The sequence below is a fragment of the Octopus bimaculoides genome, chromosome 10, assembly GCF_046866305.1.
Source record: "Octopus bimaculoides isolate indiv1 chromosome 10, ASM4686630v1, whole genome shotgun sequence".
NCBI lineage: Eukaryota > Metazoa > Mollusca > Cephalopoda > Octopoda > Octopodidae > Octopus > Octopus bimaculoides.
This window is the reverse complement of record NC_142937.1, coordinates 1,028,023-1,043,685: the sequence shown is the minus strand read 5'-3', so window position 1 is coordinate 1,043,685 and position 15,663 is coordinate 1,028,023. Positions and strand designations below refer to the sequence as shown.

At 36.2% G+C, this 15,663-nt stretch overlaps 1 protein-coding gene across 2 annotated transcripts in view; it reads left to right on the top strand.

The window, feature by feature from the left end:
- Positions 1-15,663, top strand: part of LOC106867348 (intraflagellar transport protein 88 homolog) — a 101,475-nt gene that overhangs the window by 60,398 nt on the left and 25,414 nt on the right. For both annotated transcript variants that reach the window (XM_014912200.3, XM_089358285.1), the window contains exons 16-19: positions 2,266-2,382; positions 5,168-5,276; positions 10,299-10,337; positions 11,583-11,694. In XM_014912200.3, coding sequence (XP_014767686.1) covers positions 2,266-2,382; positions 5,168-5,276; positions 10,299-10,337; positions 11,583-11,694 — 377 coding nt within the window. The remainder of the gene's footprint in view (positions 1-2,265; positions 2,383-5,167; positions 5,277-10,298; positions 10,338-11,582; positions 11,695-15,663) is intronic.

Genomic DNA, 15,663 nt, shown 5'->3' with positions numbered 1-15,663 from the left:
AGTTCTTGAGATTATCTGATATCTTCTTGGTTTGCCACTATCCTCAGACTTAACCCAAATGCTTGCAACATGGCTGTCTTCACTAAAGGCACCAAGTGGTGATAAACCAGGCAACATATTTAAGTTTACCTCAAAAATAGGCTATGGTAGGATTTGAACTCAGAATGCAGAGAGGCTGGACAAATACTACAAGGCAAACAGTCAGATATTCTTACTGTTCTGCCAATCCATTACCCAGAATTGACACTGTTTTACCAAGTCTGAAAGATGAAAAGCAAAGTTGACCTCAGCAGGATTTGAACTTGGAGCACAAAGAGTTGAAACTCTTTGAATCTGTAAATATCTGTAAATCAGGTCAGCAGACCATTATTAAAGGCACTCCATCTGTGACCATCCAGGACTATGCAGTATATCGCTTACTCTTTAATGAGAGTAGAATGTAATTTAAGGATGATTTGATTGTTATTTCTAACAGGTTGATTGACCAAATAGAATGTCCCTTTAGGGCTTATTTCATGCATTGGTCTGTTGTTTAAACCCAGGTCAAGCTTGATCAAGCAGATATATAATCAAAAGTAGTCCACTCATGACCATTCCATCTTTTTTTCCCCAGACTGCATTTCAGACCACATTATGCGTTGTTTACTTTATTTTTAAATGTGATAGTTTGTGATTGTAGAGGTATTTGGCAGCCAAAGAACTGTGAGATTGAGCACATCCATAATAACTCCCTGTGTTAGTGTTGACAACCTAGAATCTCATGTTATCATTTCATTTTATTTATTTATTATTATTTTTTTTTGCTATAATGAGGTTTTGATTGAGGCTTTATAATGCGATTTCAATTTAAATACAAACGTTTTTAGAAAGTGTATAATCTTCGATGAGTTGACATCAAAAGAGATAAAATACGAAGTCAGTGTTATTATCCGTCATCATCCACTAGCCATTCAGTAAATGTTTGAACATTCTAATATGTGTGACCTTTGATTGGGCTTGGTGTTAAAAGGGTTAAAAAGATAAAGATCAATATTATTATCCGTTATCCACACAATAAATCACTATTTGCCAATATGGAATTTCATTAATTGTGAAATTTTCATGTATAGTGTACATTTTTTTCTAACCTAAAATAAAAAGGAAAAATTAGGGAGGATTATATTAAAGATATGATATTGGGTTGAAGAGCTTTGCTTCCCCTGCACATCCATTTTTATTTTTAAAAAAATGTAATAAAACATTATCATTTTTTTAGATTATTTTTTATCATCATCATCATCATCATCATCATCATTATCATCATCATCAGCATCATAGTCAACGTCATCAACATCGTTGTTTTTAACATTCTCATTTCCAAGTTGGCATGGGTCAGATAAAACTTGCTGAGTCAGATTTTCGAAAGTTTGGTTGCTCTTCCTGTTACCAACCAACCCTCATCTTTTCCAGGATCATATCTCTCCACAAGTCTTTCAGATAATAAAACAGCCTGTTGGCTAGACATATTTTTACAGCAGATTGTAAACAATGACGGCACCATTTGATTGGACAGGGATTTTGTTTTCATGCAACTTACAAAGTCAAGACGAGTGGACAATAAAAAAGTTGCATAGCTACATACACTCACTCACACATATTTATGATATTTAAATAAAATCTTATATATTATGCAATACAACGATGACCACAGGACAGGCCCCAATATTCGATTTATTTCTTATAATGAAATTAATTGAAATAACTTGTAATTAGAAATATGAATAATTTTACAATTGCATACCTATGTACACACACCTCATACATATTACTCCGACACTGTTCCCTTTGTCATTCTCCCCATTCCCATCCTCTCACAATACCTATCTTCCTTCCATCATGGGGGCATTCTTTTGCTTTGCAAGGTGGCCCTAACTGATAGTGCCTCAAAAAGCACTTGGTGCTCTTAGTAGAATGGTAGTCAACTTGAGTATTGACAATGCAATGCTTGAGGGGGCTCTTAAGTGTTGCTGACAGCAAGTCAACCTCTATAGTGCTGGTGCTATGAAAAATGCATTCAGTATGCTCTGTAAAGGAAGTGGTGTTAGGAAGGGCTTCCAGCCATTGTAACCATTCTAAAGATGGAATGTGGAGCAAGACATGATTCTCTGACTCAATGAATGCCAGCACGCAAAACAGATAAAATGCCAAAATGAATGTTTCTAAGTCTGTTAACAGCCTCAGTAGTTCTTCTTTGTTATTTATTTTTCTTTCTTGTCTCTTTTTAAGCCTTGGTGAATAAAGGTAATGTGCTTTACTCGAATAAAGATTATGAAAAAGCTCGAGATTTTTACCAAGAAGCACTGCAAAATGATTCTTCATGTGTTGAAGCTTTATATAATCTTGGTAAGTAATAATAATCCATTTAGTCAAGTCACAATTATCTGGCTGGCATCATTAGAATTATCAACCACCACTTTCTGAGTGAACACTCAACAATTTTTGTTCTTCTTGTTGGCTTACCTCTACAGTGCCCATGAAAATTGCTTTTGAATCTTTTTCACTCGGATTTCTTTTATATATATATGTACGTGTGTGTGTACGTTTGTGTGTCTGTGTTTGTCCCCCCAACATCGCTTGATAACCGATGCTGGTGTGTTTACGTCCCCGTAACTTTGCGGTTCGGCAAAAGAGACTGATAGAATAAGTACTAGGCTTACAAAGAATAAGTCCTAGGGCCGATTTGCTCAACTAAAGGCGGTGCTCCAGCATGGCCACAGTCAAATGACTGAAACAAGTAAAAAAGTATATATATATATGTATTAATTGGAGTTTACAGTATTTTAGATCCATTTCAGCTGACCTTACCAAGTGGTATAGCACTGGGTATTAGATAACATAATATTAGACAACAGGGCAGTTATCTAAAGACACATGCTCTTCAGAGATGGCAAGGATGGGAAAAATATGGTTACTGCTCTCTGTTATTTATTTCAAATTTTGGCATAATGTTAGCATTTTCAGGGAAAGGGATAAGTCAGTTACATAGACCCCAGTGTTCAGCTGGTACTTATTTTATTGACCCCCAAAAGCACGAAAGGCAAAGTCAACCTTGGCAGCATTTGAATGCAGAACATAAACTTGGAAGCATTTTTTCTGGTGTGGTCACGATTCTGACAGCTTGCCACCTTATATCCGGTTATATCCGGTTTGTTGGTGGTGTGGAAAAAAGATGGAATGAAGATGTGGGTGACAATAGAGAGAAGGAAATCCTTGATTGGTAAGATGAGCTGAAATCAGTCTATAATCCTATATCATCAATCAGCATGAACATTTAACATCTGTTTTCCATGTTGGCATTGATTACTTTGGTTGATATACCTACTCTATTGACTAACACACGAGTGCATGTTTCTTCTGGCTTAGGGATTCTTAGACAAATATGTGTGTGTGTATGCTTCCCAACCACATGGTACTGATTTCAGTCCCATGCAAGTGTCTTCTTCTATAGCTTTGTACATGTATATGTACATATATGTATGTATGTATGAATGATATATATATATATTACAGTTCTATATGCCCACGGGCATATGATGTAGTGGTTAAGAGCGCGGGCTACTAACCCCAAGATTCTGAGTTCGATTCCAGGCAGTGACCTGAATAATAATAATAATAATAATAATAATAATAATAACATCGAAAAATACCTTAAGAATGAGAACCCAGGTTCAAAATTTCCCCAAAGCACCTGATGAAAGCTGGAGGCTATATCAGCCAAAACGTGTTAACAACAAACAAGATGAGGATAAATATCTGTCAAATGTAAATAATGTATATATATATATATTTATATATATATATATATATATATATATATATATATATATATATATATATATATATATATATGTATATATATATATATGTATATATATATATATATATATATATATATATATATATATATATATATATATACGTATTATATATATGTATGTATAGATTATGTATGTATGTGAAAGAGGGCATTGTGGAAAGTGTCTTTTACCATATATTTCTTTATTGCCGACAAGGGGCTAAACATAGAAAGGACAGACAAAGGAACTAAGTCGATTACATCGACCCCAGTGCGTAACTGGTACTTATTTAATCGACCCCGAAAGGATGAAAGGCAAAGTCGACCTCGGCGGAATTAGAACTCAGAACGTAACGGCAGACGAAATACCGCTAAGCATTTCGCCCGGCGTGCTAACGATTCTGCCAGCTCGCCTGTCTTTTACCATAGCTTCATCTCAGCCCTAGCTTTTTGAGTGAAATTGGGTGGATGTAAACTGCAGATGAACATTAAACAGACTTCCATTGTAATGCAAATGTTCGGCATTGTCACATGTGTAAAATTGACTCTGTCTCAGAACTGTGTTTGGTGTACACATCCGACTATGTACTAATTCAGTGAGCAGCCAAATCAGTTAATCAAACTACTAAATGCTGGTTGAATACCTACATCCCCATCACTCTACAAGAGTCATGAAATCCATTTAACCCTTTAAGCATTCAAATCATTCTGTCAAATGGAAAATTTTTTTATTACCTCTGCCTTTGCAAAGGCGGAGGTATTGTTTTCAGTTGTGTTTGTTTGTTTGTCTGTGGAAAGATATCTCAAGAACCACTGGATGGATTCGATGAAACTTTCAAGGATGTTTGGCTTCGTGACTGGCACAAACTGATTAGATCTTGGGATCAATCTGGTCTTGGACAAGGATTCTGGATTATTTTTCCTGTTTTTTGAGAGCAGTTGGGTTCATTTTTAGTATTCTCATTTGTAAGAGCAGTCGAGTTTATTTCAGATGTTACTTTGGCAGAGGTTTGCATTCTCCAAATACTCTTGTTCACATTGTTTTGAATTTATTATGCATTAACTCATAGCTTTGAGATTTCAGTGATGTGATTGTTTATAATTTGAATGACAATGTAGGGTAGTTTGAACATAAAACAGTTGGAATATTTTAGCTGGATGTAGCCTGTTTAAATGCTAAAGGGTTAAATCATATATATATGCGATTATATGAACTTCTGTTTTATTTTGTTATATTCTCTTGGTTCTGCCTCTCCTAGAGCTTACAAAAAAAAAAAACCTTATTTCGTTATAAAATCTCACTTATTTCATATTTAATTTCTCTCCCATCAGGTTTGAGTAATAAAATGCTCGGTCGCCTTGAAGAAGCTTTGGACTGTTACTACAAATTACATGCCATTCTACGCAGCAGTCCTCAAGTTATGTACCAAATTGCTGATTTGTATCCTTTATCAATATGCATTTGTTATAAAACAAAAATAATGAAAACAACATATTTTTAAGCCTACACACACCTACAAACACACACACACACACACACACACACACACACACACACACACATACACACCTACAAACAATATTGTCATCATCATCATCATCATTTTAACATTATATTTTTCCATGAATCAGATGAAATTCATTGAGGCAAATTCTCTATGGCTAAGTGCTCTTCCTGTCACTAACTCTCACTTGTTTACTTGCAAGGTAATATTTTACCTTATCCTTTGGACACAAACAGATCTTTGGCCAGATATGTTTTCATGGAAGAATGCAAACAAGTTGACTTAGTTTTTGTATGAACAATAACTTTGTTTACAGTCACCACACAAATGTCAAGACAAGGAAATACACATACAAACACACACACAAACATTTGTATGTTATGTGTGTGTGTGTGTGTGTGTGTGTGTGTGTGTAGATAGTTCCAGTTATCTAGGTAGCCTAATTTACTGTGGAGGAGAATGTTCTGAAAGCAAAGTTGCTTGAATAAGAATAGGATGTAGAGAGTTTGGAGATCTTTTATCTCAGTTGATAGCAAAAGGCTTCTCACTCAGTGTGAAAGCCAGGCTGTTTGATGCTTGTGTATGAATGGCTATGCTCCATGCTAGTGAGTCAATGGCCCTGAATGCAGAAGACATACAGGGACTAGAGAGGAATGAGGTTAATGTGTTCTGCTGCGTGTGCAGTGCCTGTGTGCATGTATTACAGGACTGCTAATATATTGAGAGAAATATTTGATGTGCATGTATGTATGTACGATGGGCTTCTATACAATTTCTGTCTGCCAAATTTACTCATAAGGCATTGGCCAGCTCAGAGCTATAGGAAAAGATACTAGCCCAAGGGACTATGCAGTGGATCAGAAACCAAAACAATCCTCAGCTGCACAAAGATATAGAAATTTACTGAAATTTCATATATCCTTCTGTTGAAATGAAATTTCAGTAAATTTCTATATCCTTGTGCAGCTGAGGATTGCTCTGCATTTTACATTTAATGTAATGTTCACATTGCTTAAATAAATGGAGTTGCATGAAACGATTGTACTGCATTAACTTTGGATATCCTTGTTGCTTATTTTGATATACATATATATAATAGTATTTCTTTATAAGCTTATAGCAATCACCATGCAAGTGACTAAGGAAAATAGTCTAATGGAGCATATAAGCCCTCAACAGAAAACTGAAGGCTCAAACCATATCTGGTTGTCATTATTATTGTTTAGTCCCAGGTTACTTCTGACTGCACATTCCAGCTCTAATATTTCAGCCCCAAAGTCATACTAGGTCATACGCGTATGGGTAAGCCTACTTTTTTCTGCCAAGGGCTGATACGCCCCATTATTTGACTGTTTTCCTTAGTCGTTCGCAGGTTGATTGTTATATGTTTTAAGCTTATATAAAAAAAAAATGCCATTATTATTATTATTTGCAGAATTGTAAAACTCAGCACTGCTTAACAAAACCATTCACACTGAAATGTGTGTGTGTGTGTGTGTGTGTGTGTGTGTGTGCGCGCGCACTCATATATCTATGTGTGTGTGTGTGTGTGTATACATATATACATGTGTGTGCACATTTACTCACAAACCCATACACATACACCTTTATACATATACATATATAGGAAACAGACTATAGTTCACATTATAATCATTTTGTCACTGAAATACATTCATATTTTGTATTTAGAATTACATATGAAGGTAATCAACTTTGAACCAATTTCAATGAAGCAAAGACATAATACATTATACAAACATACACATGTACATCCATAGACAGACAGTCATGCTACACACACACACACACACACATGCACATATATGTACGTATGTATGTATATGTATATGCACACACACACACACACGCACACACACACACACACATATGATGATGATGATGATGATATATATATATATATATTCTAAAATACATCATATTGCATCTGTAAGGAGTTGTCTATTTGCATCTCAAATACATTATAATGAGCAGCAATTGTGTCAACATTAGCTGAAGTATAACTGTTTTGTGTATATATATATATATATATATATATATACATCACCAAAATGTATGACCTAGTACGACTTTGGGGCTGAAATATTAGAGCTGGAATGTGCAGTCAGAAGTAACCTGGGACTGAACAATAATAATGACACCCAGAAATGGTTTGAGCCTTCCGTTGGTTGAGAACTTCTACATAACACTGTTAGAAATAGCAGCCAAATAACATTTGTACCATCACAATCTTTTTTATGACTATATTGCTAATGAAATACACAGGCTTTGTATTTTAATTGCTTTTGCTCGTTTGCTCGATGTGTGGTTTCTGTTCACGCTGAGCTTGCCTAGGGACACCTGTGTTACCGTTTGACAGACATACCACCCCAGTCAAAATCCCCGACCGACACTGTTCTCGATTAAGGGTCGTGCAAAGGTGCTCGACATGCACCGTGCACTTCACACCAGATAATGAGATTCTGAAAATAATCAAGAATTTGGATGTATTTAATAAATTATTACTTTTTCTAACTTTTTAATTAGATTTGTTTTTAGAATGTAACTTATAACTATACATACATACATATCTACATATATTTCTACATGCATGCATACATATCTGTATCTATGTGTATCATCATCATCATCATTGTTTTAACATCCACTTTTCCATGCTTACACGGGTCATATGGAATTTGTTGAGGTAGATTTTCTATGGTCAGGTGCTCTTCCTGTCACCAACCCTTGCCTGTTTTCAATTCAGTTTATATTACCCCGTGATTGGAAATGATGGACACTGCTTGCATGGCAGTAACATTCGTTTATGGCTGTCATGCAAAAATCAAGGCAACAAAGCAGTAATACACACAAATGCATATACATACATGCACACACACACACACACACAAAAGTAAAAGAGGTTAATAAATCCAATCAGATAGCAATAAAACACTCATTGTTAAACAAATATTGCTAACTATAGCAAACAATCAGATTCCAGTAAATGCAAGTAAGTTAATTTTCATGTGTGACAAGTAAATCTAAATAGTGCTTAGAAGAATTTCAAGAGAATAGAGTATAAGACAACAAGAATAAGAATGGAGAAAATCACATCTTTAATGATTACAGCATGCATTACTGATGATCGTTTCTTTTGTGGTGCCAGCATATTTAAACACAGAAAAACGGTATAAAATACCAGTCATATTAATATATCCGAAAATATTTGGGTGAGGAAAAAGTTTGTGCATCGTGTTAAAATGCTTTTTTTTATATATATTTTTGTGGTGTGTGTTCATTCAGTTCATGTCATGTTCAATAGTAAATCACTGTTGAAAAGCTCCCAAGACTTGTTCGTCGAAAACAGGCTTTGTTTCAACAAGACAATGCAAAGCCACATATTGCCAGAAAGACCAGCAACAAGCTTGAAGAATTGAACAGTGTGGAAGTTCTGCCACATCCAGCCTATAGTCCAGACATTGCTCCATCTGACTATGGTCTCTTCTGATCAATGCAGTGCTTTATGAAAGGTCGACGATTTGAGTCTCTCGTGAAAATTTACTGAACCACTGCAGTGATGTTTATTGTCATTTCCTTGTCAATAGATTGCTTGTTAGCTCTGCTCTTTTGAAGATGTAGAATAAAATCTGCCTTGAGATAAAGACAAGTTCAGTGACAGGAATTGCATCCAGCTGTAAAGCAATGCCTCAATATTATGTATACATCTGACCCATGTTAGCATGGAAAAATGGATGTAAAGCTGAACAAACTAATGAATTTATCACAAGTTTCTTACGTATTATTCTGTACTTAACAAATAAAATAAATATCTTGAAAGAGCAGTCTACGAATGAACACAGAATTCATACATTTGTTGTTGTTTAGCTGTGGGTCAGCCTTGGTCATACAGACTTATGACTAAAAGTGTTTTCATTTGCGGTCATTCAATGTAGTGTTCTTTATCTAAGTTGGTTAAATGTAAATTTTGAGGAAAATTTGACGCCTGTTTTTAGCAGGTCTAGCCACCATGTAGAGGTTTGCTCAATGGCTCACACGGCTCTGATAGATTAAATGTGAATGCAGACAGTAGAGACTCACTCATAAAAGATGATAATCACTTGGAACTAAAGCCAAATCTTCTTCAGAGATGTGGATTTTGCTCACTTTTGATTCTCAGATATATGTCCTTTGCCTCCTTAGACACATCATCATCATTTAACATCCGTTTTCCATGCTGGCATGGGTTGGACAGTTTGACAGGAGCTGACCAGTTGAAGGGTTGTTCAGGCTCCATGTCTGTTTTGGCATGGTTTCTACGGCTAGACACCTTTCCTAATGCCAACCACTTTACAAAGTGTACTGGGTACTGTTACATAGCACCAACGCAGGTGCTTTTTACATGGCACCAGCACTTACAAGTCCTCAAGATTAGGGATGTTCGGTTAGAGAGGGTTGCAAGGGATACTTAGTTTGATATTCCTAAATGTGTTTTAGAATTTGTTTTACAAATTGAAAACAATTATTTGAAAAAAATTTATTTGAATGGAAAATTGTATGAATGAAAATTATTCAAAAGGACAATTATACGAAATGTTATTTATTATAAATTTTTTATTTTATTTAGACAAAAATGATAAAATTAAAAATCAAGTACGCAAATGATATTTATTTCGAATTGCTGTTTTTCGAATAATTGTATTCAGGCAATTGTTTTCGAACAATTTCAATCTGTATTTTTTTTAAATCCAATGTTCACTTACCTTTATGTTGGTAATGTTTGACTGGTGGACATTTCACTACTACTTCTAGCAGTTTAAGCAACTATATAATGGTTCCCTAGTTGATTCCAATTGTTTTAAATATGAAGGTAGTAGCAGAATGGTCTTTGACAGTTCTCTCTGTCTTTTATTGTTTATGAAAGGGAAATATTTCTTTCCTTAAATTCATTTTGCCAGAAATGACCAACTAGATGAAAAAGTACAGGCAAAAGAATGGTAAGCACTCAGTTATAATTTTTTTGTTTTCATTTTTGTTTTTAGTTATTTTCTTGAAAGCTTATTCACTTAACCACCTGAATGAGATTCTTATATGATTCTCATCACACAAGGTCTTAATCATGTCCAGTTTTATCATACATCAGCATTCTGAGGCATGCATTAGAACAGATTTGATTTTGCTGTTAACAGAGTCCAGTCTTATTCCAGGATACTGTATTATCAGGACTTTCAGATTGACTGATGTCTTTACAGATGTCCCATGAGATTTGTGTGGATGACCACTTCTGTCTTATTGACTTTGCTGGTAAGGCTTCTCACAAATATAACTGCCCCCCCCCCCTCCTCACCACACACACACACACACACACACACAAATGTAGCCTAGTGACTCACTACTGACAGTGATAGACACAAGGTTATTGTTGGAGTTTATGTACATGGCCTGCAGTTTTGAAGTATTGATGTTAAAATTTGTCTGCTTTATTCAGCCTATCAGTTTTCTCTAGTGGAACATCGCTTTTGCGGGAGAGGGCTTCCCGGTCATCCACAATGTCAAGCTTTTCTAAATGAGGTAAAAGTATCCACCGGATGCCACTATGTTTATCTGATGTGATCTTACACATGATTCAGTCAATGGTAAATAGGAAGAAGATGGGAGAAAGGATACAGATTTGTCACATGTCAGATTCCATTGAAAACTAATCAAAGAGTATCAGTTTGTCATTGTTTATAGAACTGATTTATCAAGGTGACAATCTTGTCAGAGATTCTCTCAATTTCTCCTGAAAGATCTTCCCGGGCACTTCAAGATCTTTATGAGAGACTCCCTGTGCAGTGTTGAGATGCCCAGGATGTCTGTATCACTGTGTTTCTCTGTGCACCTTGAAGTCTTATGCAGTGTCTCCTTGTAAAGCTCAACATCTAGAAAGTCTCTCTGTACTCCTCAAGATCATCTGGAAGGTGTCCCTGTGCACTTTGAGATCTTTTGGAGGGTCTCCCTGTACGTCTCAACATCTTCTGTAGGGTCTTCCTGTTTACCTCAAAATCTTCTGGAGGATCTTTTGGAGGTGTCCTCAAGCATGTCAAGAATATCCAGAGAGTTTCCAAGTTCACAGTCAAAAGCCTTTCTTAAAATCTATGAAGTTTAACTTAACATGCATTTTCCTTATCAATACTCACTGTTAAATGCTTAACAATTAATTTATAAATGTATATGTTGATATGTGTTTGCTGTTGTTGTAGGTTTATGCAGTTGATTGGTGTAGTTGCGACAGACCCTGATATTCTCTGCCGTCTTGGCCAGTTTTATGACAATGAAGAGGATAAGACATCAGCTTTTCAATATTACTTTGATGTGAGTTACTAACCCATTATTATTTTCACTTGTTGCTGTTTTTGACAATGATGATGATGGTGGTGGTGATGTTGGTGTCATTGTGGGTGGTGGTGGCAGCAACAGCAGTGTCGGTGGTGATGGTGGTGCTAATGATTGTTTGAAAAACATAAGAAGTAAAACCAGTTTTCCTGTTACATGGATGAATAAAAGAGCCAGCATGGCACAATAAAAAAAAAGAAGAAAAACGAGCAAAGTTCTTCTGTGTTAATAATGTTAAAATGGATGAAGAATAAAGAAGAAAAAAGAAAAACAAAGTTAAAAAAAAATAACAAATAAAAGCAACATTCTTCTGAAAAATAGATAATTCTTTAGAAAAATAGTATGATGAGGAGTGGATAATGGTGACTATAACAAGGATGATGGTCATGAAGATGATGTCAGTACAAGCATTGATGATGATGATGATGATGATATGGTGGTGGTGATGTCAAAGACGATAATAGCAGCAGCTGTGATGGTGATGATGATAACTGATGAAAGTGGCGATGACGGTGATAAGGATGATGGTGATGACAATGCCAACAGCAGGGCTAGGGATGACAATGTTGTTTTTGTTGTTGTGTTGGAGGTTGATCTGATTATTTTTATGGAAAAAAATTTCAATTGTTTTCCTTTTAAAGTTTTGCTTCTGCATTGCAAATATTCTGTGCCTTTGCCATTCACTTCTATTTTGCAATAATCCAGGCATAAGGCCTGAAATTTTGTGGGAGGAGGTTAATCGATTACGTCAACCCGAGTACTCAACTGGTACTTAATTCATCGACCCTGAAAGGATGAAAAGTGGAGCTAACCTCAGCAGAATTTAAACTCAGAGCACAAAGCCTGATGAAATGTTGTTAAGCATTCTTTCTGTCCAGTGCGCTAACAATTCTGCCAGTTCACTACCTTAAATTCTTCCATATTTTGGAACAAGGCCAGCAATTTTTAAGGGACGTGGAAGTTGATTGCATGAGCTTCAGTGCTCAACTGGTACTTATTTGATCAACCCCTCCAAACAGATGTAAAACAAAGTCAACCGCAGTTGATTTTGGACTTAGAATGCAATGAGTCAGAAGAAATGCTGCTAAGCGGTTTGTCTGACCTGCTGAGGATTCTGCCTGCTCACTGCCTTCCGCTTTGCAGTAACCCTGGGTTATAAGGCCCCACCCCCATACGTAGTCTATAACTTACTCCTAAGAATTCATGTTTTTTCTTTTTTTATTAATTATGGAATAGGTACAGGAATGGTTGCATGGTAAGAAGCTTACTTTCTAATCACATCGTTCCTGGTTTGGTCCCACTGCATGGCACCATGGGCAAGTGTCTTGTGAGTAGATTTGGTAGGCAGAAACTGAAAGAAGCCCATAATGTGTGTGTGTATATACATAGATAGATAGATAAATGGATGGTTGGATGGATGGATGGATGGATGGATATGTGTCTTTGGTTTTTCCGGTGTCATCTCTTTGTTGCTCTTACCACTTTATTCTCATAACATCGTGTTCTGGATCTTGTGTATATTGATTTCTACACCAAATTCTACATCAACATACCCTTTCTTGTACCTTTCTCTGACCCTCTTTCTTTCTTTCCCTCTATTACTTGGTAACCATGTACTTCCTCTATAGCAAGACACCTATTTCTGCCTCTCTGTTTCTCTGTTACAATTTAACCTTTCATCATCTGATACTGGATCACTTCCTTTAATGTCCCCTCTGTTGGGGCAAGACACCTGCTTCTGTATCTCTGTCTCTTTGTCACACTCTAACCTTTCATCCTCTATCACAAGTTCCCCTCCTCAAATGCTCCTACCCCTCTCATACTTCCTTGTCTTGCAAGTTACTTGGTTATCCTGTCGGTGATGGGGGCCACGTTAAAAGCTTCCAGTCTACACTTTAATCTAGTTGGCATTCGGAAGGGCATCCAGCTGTGAAATCCCTGCTAAAACAGATACAGTAGCCTAAGGTGGTTTTTCTACCTGGCCAGTTCCTGTCATCTGTCCTACCCATGCATGCATAGAAGATGGACATTAAATGATGATGATGATGATATATATATATATATATATATATATATATATATATATATATAATATGTATGTATGTATAGATACATATACACACATTTATATATATATATGTATATATAAATTCACAGGCACACAAAGCATTTTTCTGAGTACATGATTATCAAAAACACTCACACACACACACACACATACACACACACACACTCACACACACACACATACACACACACACACACACACACATACACACACACACACACACACACCCTAACTCCCAGATATCAGCTCTCTTGCATAGTCGTGTGGATGTTGATACATACTTGTGTAAACAACATTCTATTTACTTTGAAATTTCCTTTTCTATTGTTTTATCTAAATTTTCCTTTTTTTTTTTAATTACGTTCATAGATTCTTGTATACAGGCTCTTTGTTGTTCAACAATGTGGCCTTTATAAAAATTGCTATGAGCCATGAAGATGTGTAAATTAAAAACTCGTTTGGTTTTCTTGTCGTTTCACTGGCGGGAGGGGTCTGCATCAAATGCAATATTTGATGGTATTTGGGCCTCTAACTTTTATTATTGCACTTCCTGGCTAAGAAGTTTGCTTCCCAGCCACATGGTTTCGGGTTCCATCCCACTATGTGGTGCCTTGAGTAACTGTCTTCTACTATAACCTTGGGTCTACCAAAGCCTTGTGAGTAGATTTGGTGGATCAAAAATGAAAGATGCTTGTTGTATATATATACCACCATCATTTTAACGTCCACTTTCCCATGCCCACATGGCTCAAATGGAATTAGTCGAGGCAGATTATTTCACCGGTTGGATGCCCTTTTTGTCATCAACCCTCACCTGTTTCCAAGCAAGATGATATTTCCCCATGGCCAGATATGTTTTCATGGTAGCAGCAGTGGCAGGGGTAGCAGCAGTAGGAGTGGTGATGGCAACAGTTGCAGTGGTGGCTGTTTTGTTGTTGTTGTTGCTGCTGTTGTTTTTGTTGTCCCAATATTGCTGAATACCACAAAGGCAGTAAGCTGGCAGAATCGTTAACAAGCTGAGCAAAATGTTTAATGGCATTTTGTTCATCTCTACACTCTGAGTTCAAATTCTACTGAGATCAACTTTGCCTTTCGTCCTTTCAGGGTCAATAAATTAAGTACCAGTTGATCACTGGGGTCGATTTAATTGACTTACCACTTCTCCCAAACTTGTTAGTCTTGAAACCAATATTACTGAATACCTCTAATGGAGTTATGTATAGTAAAGTGTTGGGCTGAGTCTGTACCAGTGTTTAGTAGTTTCAGCCTCTGTTTTGAGTTTTGAAAAAAAACCATGGCCAGGTTTGCAAAACATAGTTTTAATGTTGTTGTTGTTGCTTTGATGACATTGTTGTTGTTTTCTTTTGATTCAAATATGTTTTTTTTTTCACATGTTTCTTTTTTCTTTCAAAATTTGCAAAATTTAGCCAACTCTCCTATAATGAAGATAAAAAATACCAGCTCAACAATTACATGTTCAAATCAAGCAAGTGTTTACCTATGTTTGAGGGAAAGATCCATAATTCTTCCCTTCTCTTCTTTTTCTCAGAGTGTGAAGGAAATAGGCACCATGCTTTTGCAGGGAGTAAAACTATCACTGTCATGTCTCAGCCCCAAGTCTATTGATTCCTTATTCTCTATGAAAATATTGGTTTCAAAATATCGGCAGAAAGCCAGCAATTTCAGGAGAAGTGGATAAGTCAATTACATCAGCCCCACTGCTCAATTGATACTTATTTTATTGGCCCAAAAGGACGAAAGGCAAAGTTTATGTCAGCAGAATTTGAACTCAGAGTGTAAAGACAGATGAAATGTCACTAAGCATTTTGCCCTCTATGCTGGTGGCACTTAAAAAGCACCCAGCACTCTCTGTTTAGTGG